The 17,504-nt window shown below is 62.3% G+C and overlaps 1 protein-coding gene across 2 annotated transcripts; it reads right to left on the bottom strand.

The window, feature by feature from the left end:
* Positions 1 to 1,851: 1,851 nt before the first annotated feature.
* On the bottom strand, positions 1,852 to 16,923 carry PPP4C (protein phosphatase 4 catalytic subunit). Of its 2 annotated transcripts, XM_085215446.1 has the most exons (8): positions 16,801 to 16,923; positions 15,402 to 15,453; positions 13,869 to 13,928; positions 11,731 to 11,832; positions 9,747 to 9,920; positions 7,861 to 7,987; positions 5,621 to 5,810; positions 1,852 to 2,756 (listed from the first exon to the last, which is right to left on the bottom strand). In XM_085215446.1, the coding sequence occupies exons 1-8, from the start codon at positions 16,893 to 16,895 to the stop codon at positions 2,627 to 2,629; spliced, it is 930 nt and encodes a 309-aa protein (XP_085071572.1). In that variant the 5' UTR covers positions 16,896 to 16,923; the 3' UTR covers positions 1,852 to 2,626. The 2 variants fall into 2 exon arrangements, with proteins under 2 accessions (XP_085071572.1, XP_085071571.1); XM_085215445.1 differs by lacking the exons at positions 1,852 to 2,756; positions 15,402 to 15,453; positions 16,801 to 16,923 and adding an exon at positions 2,807 to 3,543 and having other exon boundaries at positions 13,869 to 13,893.
* Between the last annotated feature and the right edge of the window lie 581 nt (positions 16,924 to 17,504).

Here is a 17,504-nt window from a genome sequence, read left to right as displayed (position 1 = left end):
ACCCCATAAGGACCTCAGAGACCCCATAGGGATGGGAGGGACCCCATAGGGACCTCAGTGACCCCATAGGGATGTGCGGGACCCCATAGGGACCTCAGTGACCCCATAGGGATGGGAGGGACCCCATAGGGACTTCAGTGACCCCATAGGGATGTGAGGGACCCCATAGGGACGTGAGGGACCCCATAGGGACGTCAGGGACCCCATAGGGATGTGAGGGACCCCATAGGGATGTGAGGGACCCCATAGGGATGTGCGGGACCCCATAAGGACCTCAGTGACCCCATAGGGATGTGAGGGACCCCATAGAGACCTCAGTGACCCCATAGGGACCTCAGTGACCCCATAGGGATGTGAGGGAGCCCATAGGGACGTGAGGGACCCCATAGGGACGTGAGGGACCCCATAGGGATCTCAGTGACCCCACAGGGATGTGAGGGACCCCATAGGAACCTCAGTGACCCCATAGGGATGTGAGGGACCCCATAGAGACCTCAGTGACCCCATAGGGACCTCAGTGACCCCATAGGGATGTGAGGGAGCCCATAGGGACGTGAGGGACCCCATAGGGACGTGAGGGACCCCATAGGGATCTCAGTGACCCCAAAGGGATGTGAGGGACCCCATAGGAACCTCAGTGACCCCATAGGGATGTGAGGGACCCCATAGAGACCTCAGTGACCCCATAGGGACCTCAGTGACCCCATAGGGATGTGAGGGAGCCCATAGGGACGTGACGGACCCCATAGGGACGTGAGGGACCCCATAGGGATCTCAGTGACCCCAAAGGGATGTGAGGGACCCCATAGGAACCTCAGTGACCCCATAAGGACCTCAGAGACCCCATAGGGACCTCAGTGACCCCATAAGGACCTCAGTGACCCCATAGGGACGTGAGGGACCCCATAGGGACCTCAGTGACCCCATAGGGATGTGAGGGACCCCATAGGAACCTCAGTGACCCCATAAGGACCTCAGTGACCCCATAGGGACCTCAGTGACCCTATAGGAATGTGCGGGACCCCATAGGGACGTGAGGGACCCCATAGAGATGTGAGGGACCTCATAGGGACCTCAGGGACCCCATAAGGACCTCTGTGACCCCATAGGAACCCCAGTGACCCAATATGGAACTTAAAGACCCCATAGGCATGTGTGTGACCCCCATAGGGATCTCAGTGACCCCATAGGGACCTCAGTGACCCCATAAGGACCTCAGTGACCCCATAGGAACCCCAGTGACCCAATATGGAACTTAGAGACCCCATAAGCATGTGTGTGACCCCATAGGGACGTGACTGACCCCATAGGGACCTCAGTGACCCCATAGGGTCCTACAGGACCCCACAGAGCCTCATGGTACCCCATAGTGACCCCACAGAGCCCTACAGAGACCCCACAGATCCCCCCAGAGACCCCATAGAGCCCCACAGGACCCCACAGCGACCCCACAAATCGCCCCACAGCGACCCCCAACCCCCCGCCCCCCCCCCCCACTTTTTTGAGTCACTTTTTTCCTTTTTCCGGTTGGTTTTTTATCTAAAAGGAGCAGAAACGGCGGAACCCGAAAGTAACAAAACCCAGAAATACAGAGAGGGACCCCAGCCCCACATCGCCCCACATCGCCCCACACCGCCCCACATCGCCCCGCTGCCCCCAGCACCCAAACCGCGCCGGGGGGGGGGGAGGGGGGGGGGAAGGGCAGGGGGGAGGGGAGGGCGGCGGGGTCTGCAAAGGTCAAAGGTCATGGGGTGACCCCAAAAGGTCACGGGGTCCCTAAAGGCCGTGGGCTGTCCCTTAGGTCGTGTGAAGGTCATGTGAGCGACACGTCAAGGACACGGTAAGGACACGTCAGGGAAACGTCGGGAACACGTTAAGGACACGTCAAGGACATGTTAGTGACACGTCAAGGCCATGTTAAGGACACGTCAGGGAAACATCAGGAACATGTTCAGGACACGTCAGGAACACGTTAAGGACATGTTAGTGACATGTTAGTGACACGTCAAGGACATGGTGGTGACATGTCAAGGACGCTGCAGTGACATGCTAGTGACACGTCAAGGACACATCAAGGACATGTTACTGACATGACCAGGGCGTGTTAAGGACACATTAAGGACATGTTAGTGACACGCCAAGGACACATAAGTGACGCGTCAAGGACGTGGTACAGACAAGACAAGGACACGTCAAGGACATGTTGGTGACATGTCAGTGACACGCCAGTGACCCTTTGGGGACCCACTGGGACACTTTGGGGACCCCATGCTAACATGTCAGGAACACGTCAAGGCCACGTCAGTGACATGTCAAGAACACGCCAAGCACACGCTAGTGACACGTTAGTGACATGTCAATGACACGCCAGCGGCCCCTCGGAGACCCATTGGGGACCCCACGGTGACGCGTCAGGAACACGCCAAGGCCACGTCAGTGACACGTCAGGAACACGCCAAGCACACGCTAGCGACACGTTAACGACACGTGAACGACACGCCAATGACCCTTTGGGGACCCCTTTCAGGACACCCCCCCCCCCCGTTGCCACCCCGCCGGCTCCCAGCCGGGCCCGGCGCGGCGCACACGCCAAGCACACGCCAAGCACACGCCAAGCACACGCGTGTCACAGGAAGTAATCGGCCACCGGCTTCTTGGAGGGGATCCCACGCGTCTCCTGCGGCGCCGCCTCGAAGATGATGAACTCCTTCTGCAGGTGCTCGTCCAGCTCCAAGATGGCCGCCACGTTCCCGCACCTGCCCCACAGCAGCGCCGCCCCACAGGGGCCCATAAGGACCCACAGGGACCCCATAGAGACCCCATAGGGAGACAGACCCATAGGGACCCCATAGAGACCCCATAGAGACCCCATAGGGAGACAGACCCATAGGGACCCCATAAGGACCCATAGAGACCCCATAGGGAGACAGACCAATAGGGACCCCATAGGGAGACAGACCCATAGGGACCCCATACGGACCCATAGAGACCCATAAGGACCCATAGGGACCCCACAGAGTTCCAAGATGGCCGCCACGTTCCCACACCTGCCCCACAGCAGCGCCGCCCCACAGGGGCCCATAAGGACCCATAGGGACCCCATAGAGACCCCATAGAGACCCATAGGGAGACAGACCCATAGGGACCCCATACGGACCCATAGAGACCCATAGGGACCCCACAGAGACCCCATAGGGACCCCATAGGGAGACAGACCCATAGGGACCCCATAGGGAGACGGACCCATAGGGACCCCATAGGGAGACGGACCCATAGGGACCCCATAGGGAGACAGACCCATACGGACCCTATAAGGACCCATAGGGACCCCACAGAGTTCCAAGATGGTCGCCACGTTCCCACACCTGCCCCACAGCAGCGCCGCCCCACAGGGACCCATAAGGACCCACAGGGACCCCATAGAGACCCCATGGGGACCCCATGGGGAGACAGACCCATAGGGACCCCATAAGGACCCATAGAGACCCATAAGGACCCATAGGGACCCCACAGAGTTCCAAGATGGCCGCCACGTTCCCGCACCTGCCCCACAGCAGTGCCGCCCCACAGGGACCCATAAGGACACATAGGGACCCATAGGGACCCCATAAGGACACACAGAGCCCCATAGAGACCCCATAGCACCCCATAGTGACCCATAAAGCCCCATAGCACCCCATAGCGCCCTATAGAGACCCCATAGCACCCCATAGTGACCCATAGCGCCCCCCAGCCCCACCTGTAGCAGTAGTTGGGAGCGGACCAGACGGTCAGCACGGTCCATAGAGCCCCATAGAGCCCAATAGAGGCCCATAGAGGCCCATAGAGGCCCATATAGATATCATAGCGCCCCATAGCGCCCCACAGACACCCCATAGCGCCCCATAGCGCCCCACCTGTAGCAGTAGTTGGGAGCAGACCAGACAGTCAGCACGGTCCATAGAGCCCCACAGAGCCACATAGCTCCCCATAGAGACCCCATAGTGCCCCATAGAGCCCTATAGCGCCCCATAGAGCCCCATAGCGCCCCCCAGCGCCCCACCTGTAGCAGTAGCTGGGAGCGGACCAGACGGTCAGCACGGTCCATAGAGCCCCATAGAGCCCCACAGAGATGCCATAGTGCGCCAAAGAGACCCCATAGCGCCCCATAGAGATATCATAGCGCCCCATAGCGCCCCACAGACACCCCATAGAGCCCCATAGCGCCCCCCAGCGCCCCACCTGTAGCAGTAGTTGGGAGTGGACCAGACGGTCAGCACGGTCCATAGAGCCCAATAGAGGCCCATAGAGATATCATAGCGCCCCATAGTGCCCCACAGACACCCCATAGAGCCCCATAGCACCCCACAGACACCCCATATCGCCCCACCTGTAGCAGTAGTTGGGAGCGGACCAGACGGTCAGCACGGTCCATAGAGCCCAATAGAGGCCCATAGAGATATCATAGCGCCCCATAGCGCCCCACAGACACCCCATAGAGACCCCATAGAGCCCCACAGACACCCCATAGCGCCCCCCAGCGCCCCACAGACACCCCCTAGCGCCCCACCTGTAGCAGTAGTTGGGAGCGGACCAGACGGTCAGCACGGTCCATAGAGCCCAATAGAGGCCCATAGAGATATCATAGCGCCCCATAGCGCCCCACAGACACCCCATAGAGACCCCATAGAGCCCCACAGACACCCCATAGCGCCCCCCAGCGCCCCACAGACACCCCCTAGCGCCCCACCTGTAGCAGTAGTTGGGAGCGGACCAGACGGTCAGCACGGTCCATAGAGCCCCATAGAGCCACATAGAGGCCCATAGAGATATCATAGCGCCCCATAGAGCCCCATAGAGCCCCATATCGCCCCACAGTGACCCATAGCGCCCCCTAGCGCCCCACCTGTAGCAGTAGTTGGGAGCGGACCAGACGGTCAGCATGGTCCATAGAGCCCAATAGAGGCCCATAGAGATATCATAACGCCCCATAGCGTCCCATAGAGCCCCATAGAGACCCCATAGCGCCCCCTAGCGCCCCACCTGTAGCAGTAGTTGGGAGCGGACCAGACGGTCAGCATGGTCCATAGAGCCCAATAGAGGCCCATAGAGATATCATAACGCCCCATAGCGTCCCATAGAGCCCCATAGAGACCCCATAGCGCCCCCTAGCGCCCCACCTGTAGCAGTAGTTGGGAGCGGACCAGACGGTCAGCACGGTCCATAGAGCCCCATAGAGCCCAATAGAGGCCCACAGAGATATCATAACGCCCCATAGCGCCCCATAGAGCCCCATAGCGCCCCACAGACACCCCATAGCGCCCCCTAGCGCCCCACCTGTAGCAGTAGTTGGGAGCGGACCAGACGGTCAGCACGGTCCATAGAGCCCAATAGAGGCCCATAGAGGCCCATAGGGGCCCATATAGATATCATAGCGCCCCATAGCGCCCCATAGAGCCCCATAGACACCCCATAGCGCCCCCTAGCGCCCCACCTGTAGCAGTAGTTGGGAGCGGACCAGACGGTCAGCACGGTCCATAGAGCCCAATAGAGGCCCATATAGATATCATAGCGCCCCATAGAGCCCCATAGAGCCCCATAGAGCCCCATAGACACCCCATAGCGCCCCCTAGCGCCCCACCTGTAGCAGTAGTTGGGAGCGGACCAGACGGTCAGCACGGTCTCGCTGAAGTGCCACTTGTAGCCCTCCATCACCAGCTGGTGGGCCCTGCAGATCATGTCGATGTCGTTGGAGGCGTTGAACTGGGCCACCACGTCGCTGCCAAACAGGTACCCGGCCCCTCGGGGGGACACCCCCCAGCCCGTCGTGTCTGCGGGGAGCATAGGGACCCATAGAGACCCATAGAGACCCATAGGGAACCATAGAGACCTATAGGAACCCATAGGGACCCATAGAGACCCATTGAGACCCACAGGGACCCACGGGGACACAGTGTCACCGCCGGCCCCACGGGGGGACACCCCCCAGCCCGTCGTGTCTGCGGGGAGCGGCGCCGTCAGGGGGACGCGTGGGGGGACATGGGGACACACACACAGCCTTGGGACCCATAGGGACACATGAGGATCCGTTGAGACCCATAGGGATCCATGGGGACACACACAGAGCCATTGAGACCCATAGGGACCCATAGGGACACATGGGGACACACAGAGATCCATTGAGACCCATGGGGACACATGGGGACACACACACAGCCTTGGGACCCATTGAGACCCATAGGGACACATGGGGACACATGGGGACCCATAGGGAACCATGGGACACATGGGGCACACACAGAGCCATTGAGACCCATAGGGACACGTGGGGATCCGTTGAGACCCATAGGGACACATGGAGACCCATAGAGACCTATAGAGACCCATAGGGAACCATAGGGAACCATGGGGAACCATGGGGACACATGGGGACACATAGAGACCCATAGAGACCCATAGGGAACCATAGGGAACCATGGGGACACATGGGGACACATAGAGACCCATAGAGACCCATAGGGAACCATAGGGAACCATGGGGACACATGGGGACACATGGGGACCCATAGAGACCCATAGAGACACATAGGGACCCATAGGGAACCATGGGGACACACACAGAGCCTTGAGACCCATAGAGACCCACAGGGACCCACGGGGACACAGTGTCACCGCCGGCCCCTCGGGGGGACACCCCCCAGCCCGTCGTGTCTGCGGGGAGCGGCGCCGTCAGGGGGACGCGTGGGGGGACAGGGACACACACACAGCCTTGGGACCCATAGGGACACATGGGGACACAAAGAGACCCATAGGGACACATGGGGACACATGGGGACACATAGGAACCCACAGGGAACCATGGGGACACATAGAGACCCACGGAGCCCCACAGAGCCCCACAGAGACCCATAACGACCCCACAGAGCCCCAGAGCCCCATAGAGCCCCACAGAGACCCATAGCGACCCCATAGAGCCCCATAGCGACCCATAGCGACCCCACAGAGCCCCATAGCGACCCATAGTGACCCCACAGAGCCCCACAGAGACCCCACAGCGACCCCACAGCAACCCCATAGCGAACCCACAGAGCCCCATAGCGACCCCACAGAGCCCCCATAGCGACCCCACAGCGCCCCACAGCGACCCCACAGCGCCCCACAAGCGACCCCACAGAGCCCCACAGAGCCCCATAGAGCCCCACAGAGCCCCATAGCGACCCCACAGAGACCCCATAGCGACCTCATAGAGTCCCACAGAGACCCATGGCGACCCCACAGAGCCCCACAGCGACCCCACAGAGCCCCACAGAGACCCATGGCGACCCCACAGCAACCCCACAGAAACCCCATAGTGACCCCACAAAGAGCCCACAGCGCCCCACAGCGACCCCACAGAGCCCCACAGAGCCCCATAGCGACCCCACAGAGCCCCACAGAGCCCCATAGCGACCCCACAGAGCCCCATAGCGACCCCATAGAGCCCCACAGAGCCCCATAGCGACCCCACAGAGCCCCACAGAGCCCCATAGCGACCCCACAGAGCCCCATAGCGACCCCATAGAGCCCCACAGAGCCCCATAGCGACCCCACAGAGCCCCACAGAGCCCCATAGCGACCCCACAGAGCCCCACAGAGCCCCATAGCGACCCCACAGAGCCCCATAGCGACCCCATAGAGCCCCACAGAGCCCCATAGCGACCCCACAGAGCCCCACAGAGCCCCATAGCGACCCCACAGAGCCCCATAGCGACCCCATAGAGCCCCACAGAGCCCCATAGCGACCCCACAGAGCCCCACAGAGCCCCATAGCGACCCCCCAGCGCCCCCCAGTGCGCCCCGCGGAGGCGCAGCCGCGCACACGCGTGTTGTGCTGCCCCACACCTTCGGGGTCGGACCAGAGCAGGTCGCACATGGGGCCGTCGTGGGGCACCTCCTGCTTGCGGTCGATGGTGCGGATCTGGTCCAGGGTTTGGATGGAGGGCGAGAGGCCGCCGTGCACGCAGAAGATCTGCGGGGACACGCGTGTGCTTAGCGTGTGCTTAGCGTGTGCTTAGCGTGTGCTGACTCGGCGTGTCGCCGCCTTCCTGCCGCCCCGCTCGGCTCACATGTGCCCCACGGCACCCCGAAAAGGCCCAACACCGCCGTTCCCACGGCTCCTCACGGCTTTAGCGTGACCTTAGCGTGTTCTTAGCGTGTTCTTAGCGTGACCTGAGGTAATGTCATTCTGCCAGGGCCGCGTTCTCACCCCCAGTGACCCCAAACAGACCCCAAAGTGCCCCACTGCACCCCAAAAAGGCCCCAAAGCATCGTTCCCACGGCTCCTCACGGCTTTAGCGTGCCCTAAGCGTGCCCTTAGCGTGTCCTCACACACCTTCACCCCATCCAGACTCAGTTCACCCCATCAATGACCCCAAAGAGACCCCATCTCACCCCTTCACCCCCCAAAGACCCCACCGCACCCCTCCACCCCCCATGGCGTGTCCTTAGTGTGTCCTTAGCGTGCCCTTAGCGTGCCCTAAGGTACCTTCACCCCATCCAGACTCAATTCCCCCCATCAATGACCCCAAAAAGACCCCAACTCACCCCATCACCCCCCAAAAGACCCCACCCCACCCCTCCACCCCCCATGGCGTGCCCTTAGCGTGCCCTTAGCGTGTCCTTAGCGTGTCCTAACACATCTTCACCCAATCCAGACTCAATTCACCCCATCAATGACCCCAAACAGACCCCAACTCACCCCTTCACCCCCCAAAAGACCCCACCGCACCCCTCCACCCCCCTTGGCGTGCCCTTAGCATGTCCTTAGCGTGCCCTTAATGTGCCCTTGGCGTGTCTTTAGTATGTCCTAACACACCTTCACCCCATCCAGACTCAGTTCACCCCATTACAGACCCCAAAGAGACCCCAACTCACCCCTTCACTCCCCAGAAGACCCCACCGCACCCCTCCAACCCCTTTAGCGTGTCCTTAGTGTGTCCTTAGCGTGTCCTTAGTGTGCCCTTAGCGTGTCCTAACACACACTAACACCAAATTCCCCCCATTACAGACTCCAAAGAGACCCCATCTCACCTCATCACCCCCAAAAGACCCCACCCCACCCCTCCACCCCCCATGGCGTGCCCTTAGCATGTCCTTAGTGTGCCCTTAGCGTGTCCTAACACACACTAACACCAAATTGCCCCCATTACAGACCCCAAAGAGACCCTATCTCACCAAATTCACCCCCCAGAAGACCCCACCCCACCCCTCCAACCCCCATGGCGTGTCCTTAGCGTGCCCTTAGCGTGTCCTTAGCGTGCCCTTAGCATGCCCTAACACACATTAACACCAAATTCACCCCATTACAGACCCAAAGGGACCCCAACTCACCCCTTCACCCCCCAGAAGACCCCACCCCACCCCCCCAACCCCCATGGCATGTCCTTAGCGTGTCCTTAGCATGCCCTAAGCGTGCCCTTAGCGTGCCCTAAGGTACCTTCACCCCATCCAGACTCAATTCCCCCCATTACAGACCCCAAAGAGACCCCATCTCACCCCTTCACCCCCCAAAAGACCCCACCGCACCCCTCCACCCCCCATGGCGTGCCCTTAGCATGTCCTTAGTGTGCCCTTAGCGTGTCCTAACACACCTTCACCCAATCCAGACTCAACTCATCCCATCAAAGACCCCAAAAAGACCCCACCGCACTCCTCCACCCCCCCTTAGCATGCCCTTAGCATGTCCTTAGCGTGCCCTTGGCGTGTCCCCGGCGTCCCCGTGTCGTCACCTTGCCGTCGATGATGGCGGAGAGGCTGAGGTAGTCGAAGATCTCGGTGCAGTAGCGCCACACGGTGACGGAGCCGTACTTCCGCAGGCACTCGTCGTAGAAGCCGTAAACCTGCGTGATCTGACGGCTCTCGTGGTTCCCGCGGATCAGCGTGATGCGGTCCGGGTAGCGAACCTGGGGGGGGACCGAAATTATTGGGGGGGGGCACCGAAATGGGGGGGGGGGCAGGAGTTATTGGGGGGGGCACCGAAATGGGGGGGGGGGCAGGAGTTATGGGGGGGGCACCGAAATGGGGGGGGGGGTCAGGAGTTATGGGGGGGGCGGCAGGAGTTATGGGGGGGGCACTGAAACGTGGGGGGGGGGGGGGCAGGAGTTATGGGGGGGGCACCGAAATGGGGGGGGGGGGGCAGGAGTTATGGGGGGGCACCGAAATTGGGGGGGGGGGGGGCAGGAGTTATGGGGGGGCACTGAAATGGGGGGGGGGGCAGTAGTTATGGGGGGGCACCGAAATGGGGGGGGGGGCAGGAGTTATGGGGGGGGCACCGAAATGTGGGGGGGGGGCAGGAGTTATGGGGGGGGCACCGAAATGGGGGGGGGGGGCAGGAAAATATGGGGGGGGCACCGAAATGTGGGGGGGGGGCAGGAGTTATGGGGGGGCACCGAAATGGGGGGGGGGGGGGCAGGAGTTATGGGGGGGGCACCGAAATGGGGGGGGGGGGGGGGCGGCCAGGAATTATTGGGGGGGGGGGGCACCGAAATATGGGGGGGAGAGGGGGAACGAAATCAGCCCCCCACCTATGGGCCCCACCCCCCACCTCTGGGTCCCGCCCCCCCACCTATGGGGCAGTTCCCAATATGGGCCCCGCCCCCCACCTATGGGCCCCACCCCACACTTACGGCTCCCAGCCCCACTTATGGCTCCCACCCCCACTTATGGGGCAGTTCCCAATATGGGTCCCACCCCTCACCTATGGGTCCCAGCCCCCACTTATGGGGCAGCCCCACACTTATGGCTCCCACTCCCGCTTATGGGACAGTTCCCAATATGGGTCCCAGCCCCCCACCTCTGGGTCCCGCCCCCCACCTATGGGTCCCAGCCCCCCACCTCTGGGTCCCAGCCCCCCACCTCTGGGTCCCAGCCCCCCACCTCTGGGTCCCGCCCCCACCTATGGGGCAGTTCCCAATATGGCTCCCGCCCCCCACCTCTGGGTCCCGCCCCACACTTACGGCCCCCAGCCCCACTTATGGGTCCCACCCCCACTTATGGGGCAGTTCCCAATATGGGTCCCAGCCCCCACCTATGGGTCCCATCCCCCACCTATGGGTCCCACCCCCCACCTCTGGGGCAGCCCCACACGGCACCCACCCCCGCTTATGGGGCAGTTCCCAATATGGGCCCCGCCCCCCACCTATGGGCCCCGCCCCACACTTATGGCTCCCAGCCCCACTTATGGGTCCCACCCCCACTTATGGGGCAGTTCCCAATATGGGCCCCGCCCCCCACCTCTGGGTCCCACCCCCCCACCTCTGGGTCCCACCCCCCCACCTCTGGGCCCCGCCCCCCACCTCTGGGTCCCGCCCCCCACCTCTGGGTCCCACCCCCCACCTCTGGGCCCCGCCCCCACCTCTGGGTCCCAGCCCCCCACCTACGGGTCCCAGCCCCCCACCTACGGGTCCCAGCCCCCACCTCTGGGCCCAGCCCCCCACCTACGGGTCCCAGCCCCCACCTCTGGGCCCAGCCCCCACCTACGGGTCCCAGCCCCCACCTCTGGGTCCCAGCCCCCCACCTCTGGGTCCCACCCCCCACCTCTGGGTCCCACCCCCCACCTCTGGGTCCCACCCCCCACCTCTGGGTCCCACCCCCCACCTCTGGGTCCCACCCCCCACCTCTGGGTCCCAGCCCCCCACCTCTGGGGCAGTTCCCAATATGGGTCCCACCCCCACCTCTGGGTCCCAGCCCCACACCTATGGGTCCCAGCCCCACCTTGAGCGCCAGCAGCAGCAGGAAGGTCTCGACGCTGTAGAAGCCGCGATCCACGAAATCCCCCATGAAAAGGTAGTTGGTCTCGGGGACGTCGCCCCCAACCTGGGGGACGCGGGACGTCATGGGGGGCGGTGGGGGGCAGGGGGGGGTGGGGGGATATGGGGGGTATTGGGGGGCAGTAGGGGGATATGGGGGGGATATGGGGACATGGGGGGTTATGGGGGGGGGCAGTGGGGGGCAGTGGGGGCGAATTTGGGGGGTATGGGGGGGATATGGGGGGGGATATGGGGGGGGATATGGGGGGCAGGGGGGGGGTGGGGGGTGAATTTGGGGGGTATGGGGGGGCAGTTGGGGGATATGGGGGGGATATGGGGACATGGGGAGTTATGGGGGGTGGTGGTGGGGGGCAGGGGGGCGAATTTGGGGGGTATGGGGGGGATATGGGGGGTTATGGGGGGGCGATGGGGGGCAGGGGGGTTGGGGGGGGATATGGGGGATATGGAGGGGCAGTAGGGGGTTATGGGGAGGATATGGGGGGGGCTATGGGGGGGATATGGGGGGGGTATGGGGGGGCTATGGGGGGGATACGGGGACATGCGGGGTAATGGGGGGGATATGGGGAGGGATATAGGGGGGATGTGGGGGGGATATGGGGGGCAGGGGGTGGTTGGGGGGGATTTGGGGGGTATGGGGGGGCAGTAGGGGGATATGGGGGGGATATGGGGGGGATATGGGGGGGGGGCGGTGGGGGGCAGTGGGGGCGAATTTGGGGGGTATGGGGGGATATGGGGGCGGATTATGGGGGGGAATATGGGGGGGGATATGGGGACATGGGGGGGGCGGTGGGGGGCAGGGGGGGTTGGGGGGTGAATTTGGGGGGTATGGGGGGGCAGTAGGGGGATATGGGGACATGGTGGGTTATGGGGGGGGCGGTGGGGGGCAGGGGGGCGAATTTGGGGGGTATGGGGGGGATATGGGGGGGATATGGGGGGGCTATGGGGGGTTTGGGGGGGGCGATGGGGGGCAGGGGGGGGTTGGGGGGGATATGGGGACATGGGGGGTATGGGGGAGGATATGGGGAGGGATATGGGGGGGGATATGGGGGGGATGTGGGGGGGATATGGGGGGGATATGGGGAGGGATATGGGGGGGATATGGGGGGGGCGGTGGGGGGCAGGGGGGTGGTTGGGGGCGGATTTGGGGGGTATGGGGGGGCAGTAGGGGGCTATGGGGACATGGGGGGTTATGGGGCGTGGGGGCGCTATGGGGGGTGTAGGGGGGGTGGTGGGAGATATGGGGGGATACGGGGGAGGCGATGGGGGGCAGGGGGGGTTGTGGGGGGCGAATTTGTGGGGTATGGGAGGGCAATAGGGGGATATGGGGGGGATATGGGGACATGGGGAGTTATGGGGGGTGGGGGCGCTATGGGGGGTGTGGGGGGGATATGGGGGGGGATATGGGGGGGGATATGCGGGGTATGGGGGGGGCGGTGGGTGGATATGGGGGGGGATGTGGGGGGATGTGGGGGGATGTGGGGGGGGATTGGGGGGCTGGGGGTGATTTGGGGGATATGGGGCTGGGGGCTGCTATGGGGGGGCATGGGGGGGTAGGGGGAATATGGGGACATGAGGGGTTATGGGGGGTGGGGGGCGCTATGGGGGGGTTATGGGGGGATATGGGGGGGATATGGGGGATGTGGGGTGGTTATGGGGGGACGTGGGGTGGTTATGGGCTATGGGTGCTATGGGGTGGCTAGGAGGAATATGGGGTTGAATTTGGGGTGGTTATGGGGGGGGGTGGGGGACGTGGGGTGGCTGTGGGGGGATATGGGGTGGATATGGGGGGATTATGGGGGGATATGGGGTGATATGGGGGGTTATGGGTGCTATGGGGTGGATATGGGAGTGGGGGATACGCAGTGGTTATGGGATGGATATGGGGCACTTATGGGGAGCTATGGGGTGCTGTGGGGCACTTATGGGGCAGCTATGGGGTGGTTATGGGGACAGTAGCGATCGTTGTGGGGTGTTATGGGGCAAGAGATAGCATATGGGGGCATTGTGACCACTATGGGGCGTTATGAGCATGATGCGCTTATGGGGCAGAAGACATTGTGGGGCACTTGTGGGGCAGCTCACCCGGAAGAGCTCCTTGAGGTCGTAGAATGCCATGGATATGGGGCACTTGTCCCCGCACACCTGTGGGGCGCAGACCCACGGCTGCCCCACAGATTCCCAGCCCTGCCCCACAGATCTCCCCCAGATCCCATCCCTGCCCCATAGATCCCATCGCTGCTCCATAGATTCCCAGACCTGCCCCACAGATTCCCCCCAGACCCCATTCCTGCCCCATAGATCCCACCCCTGCCCCATAGATTCTCCCCAGACTCCATTCCTGCCCATAGATCCCACCCCTGCCCCACAGATTCCCCCAAACCCCATCCTGCCCCAAATCCTAAACCCATCTCTGCTCCATAGATTCCACCCACACCCATCTCCCACCCCACAAATCCCCCCCACAAATCCCCACATCCCCCCGCCCCACAGATTCCCCCCTGCCCACAGATCCCTCCCACCCCACAGATGCCCCTGCCCCACAGATCCCCCACACCCCACAGATGCCCCATACCCCACCCACAGATCCTCCCCGCCCACAAAATCCCCCACCCCACAGATCCCCCCGCCCCACAGATCCCCCCCCGCCCCACAGATGCCCCCATCCCACAGACCCCCCACATCCACCCCACAGATCCCCCCCTGCCCCACAGATCCCACACCCACAGATCCCTCCCTGCCCCACAGATCCCCCCACACCCCACAGATGCCCCATACCCCACCCACAGATCCCCCCACACCCCACAGACCCCCCCGCCCCACAGATCCCTCCCGCCCCACAGATCCCCAACCCCACAGCCCTCCCTGCCCCACAGATCCCCCCACCCCCAGATGCCCCCATACCCCACCCCACAGATCCCCCCGCACCCACTGACCCCCATACCCGCCCCACGATCCCACCCCACAGATCCCCCTGCCCCACAGATCCCCCTGTCCCACAGATCCCCCACACCCCACAGATCCTCCCTGCCCCACAGATCCCCCCCACACCCCACAGATGCCCCCATACCCCACCCCACAGATCCCCCCGCCCCACAGACCCCCACACCCCACCACAGATCCCCCCTGCCCCACCCACAGATCCCACCCACAGATCCCCCTGCCCCACAGATCCCCCCCCACAGACGCCCCACACCCCACAGATCCCCTGCCCCACAGATCCCCCAAACCCCACAGATCCCTCCCTGCCCCACAGACCCCCCACACCCCGCCCCACAGATCCCCTGCCCCACAGATCCCTCCCCGCCCCACAGACGCCCCCATCCCACAGACGCCCACACCCGCCCCACAGATCCCCCGCCCCACAGACCCCCACACCCCACCCCACAGATCCCCTGCCCCACCCACAGATCCCACCCACAGATCCCCCTGCCCCACAGATCCCCACACCCCACAGATCCCTCCCTGCCCCACAGATCCCTCCCTGCCCCACAGATCCCTCCCTGCCCCACAGATCCCCACACCCCACAGATCCCTCCCCGCCCACAGACCCCCATACCCTGCCCCACAGATCCGCCCGCCCCACAGATCCCCCTGCCCCACAGATCCCCCGCTCACAGTCACAGGGGAGTCGACGCGCTGCACGTTGCTCTCCTCCACCAGGATCTCCCTGCAACCAAACCCCGTTAATCACCGCTGGTTAATTAACCACCCGAACCCCGTTAATCACCGCCTGGTTAATTAACCACCCGAACCCCCGTTAATCACCGCCTCGTTAATTAACCACCCGAACCCCGTTAATCACCGCCTGGTTAATTAACCACCCAAACCCCCGTTAATCACCGCCTGGTTAATTAACCACCCAAACCCCGTTAATCACCGCCTGGTTAATTAACCACCCGAACCCCCGTTAATCACCGCCTGGTTAATTAACCACCCAAACCCCCGTTAATCACCGCCTGGTTAATTAACCACCCGAACCCCCGTTAATCACCGCCTGGTTAATTAACCACCCGAACCCCCGTTAATCACCGCCTCGTTAATTAACCACCCGAACCCCGTTAATCACCGCCTGGTTAATTAACCACCCGAACCCCCGTTAATCACCGCCTGGTTAATTAACCACCCAAACCCCCGTTAATCACCGCCTGGTTAATTAACCACCCGAAGCCCCGTTAATCACCGCCTGGTTAATTAACCACCCGAAGCCCCGTTAATCACCGCCTGGTTAATTAACCACCCGAACCCCCGTTAATCACCGCCTGGTTAATTAACCACCCGAAGCCCCGTTAATCACCGCCTGGTTAATTACCACCCGAACCCCCGTTAATCACCGCCTGGTTAATTAACCACCCGAACCCCGTTAATCACCGCCTGGTTAATTAACCACCCGAACCCCCGTTAATCACCGCCTGGTTAATTAACCACCCGAACCCCCGTTAATCACCGCCTGGTTAATTAACCACCCGAACCCCCGTTAATCACCGCCTGGTTAATTAACCACCCGAACCCCCGTTAATGACCGCCTGGTTAATTTACCACCCGAACCCCCGTTAATCACCGCCTGGTTAATTAACCACCCGAACAACCGTTAATCACCGCCTGGTTAATTAACCACCCGAACCCCCGTTAATCACCGCCTGGTTAATTAACCACCCGAACCCCGTTAATCACCGCCTGGTTAATTAACCACCCAAGCCCCGTTAATGACCGCCTGGTTAATTAACCACCCAACCCCCGTTAATCACCGCCTGGTTAATTAACCACCCGAAACCCCCGTTAATCACCGCCTGGTTAATTAACCACCCGAACCCCCGTTAATGACCGCCTGGTTAATTAACCACCCGAACCGCCGTTAAAGACCGGCTGGTTAATTAACCACCCGAACCCCCGTTAATGACCGCCTGGTTAATTAACCACCCAAACCCCCGTTAATCACCGCCTGGTTATTTAACCCCCCGAAGCCCCGTTAAAGACGCCTCGCTAACGAAGCACGGCGCGATGGGCGCTTACGAACCGGCCTGCACACAGCGCCTTCACCTCGCTCTCCCTGATCAGCTCACAGCGCCGCAGCTGCTCGATCTGCCGGTCCAGGTCGCTGGGCTCCCCCATGGCTGCCGGCCCCAAAACCCCAAGACCCCATAAATACCCCATAAATACCCCATAGGGACCCCATAGGGACCCCATAGGGACCCATGAACCCATAGGGAACCATAAATACCCCATAGGGCCCCAGGTCGCTGGGCTCCCCCTGGCGGCCGGCCCCAAAACCCCACAGAGACCCCATAGAAACCCCATAAGGACCCCATAGGGACCCCATAGGGAACCATAGAGACCCATAGGGAACCATAATACCCCATAGGGCCCCAGGTCGCTGGGCTCCCCCATGGCTGCCGGCCCCAAAACCCCACAGAGACCCCATAGAAACCCCATAAGGACCCCATAGGGACCCCATAGGGACCCCATAGGGACCCCATAGGGCCCCAGGTCGCTGGGCTCCCCCATGGCTGCCGGCCCCAAAACCCCACAGGGACCCCATAAATACCCCATAAAAACCCCATAGGGACCCCACAGGGACCCACAGACCCATAGGGACCCCATAGGGACCCCATAAATACCCCACAGGGCCCCAGGTCGCTGGGCTCCCCCATGGCTGCCGGCCCCAAAACCCCACAAATACCCCATAAGGACCCCATAGGGACCCCATAAATACCCCATAGG

The sequence above is a fragment of the Meleagris gallopavo genome, unplaced genomic scaffold (assembly GCF_905368555.1).
Source record: "Meleagris gallopavo unplaced genomic scaffold, MGAL_WU_HG_1.1 scaffold_37, whole genome shotgun sequence".
Classification (NCBI taxonomy): domain Eukaryota; kingdom Metazoa; phylum Chordata; class Aves; order Galliformes; family Phasianidae; genus Meleagris; species Meleagris gallopavo.
The sequence above is the reverse complement of the archived record's forward strand: the minus strand, read 5'-3'. Positions and strand labels throughout refer to the sequence as shown.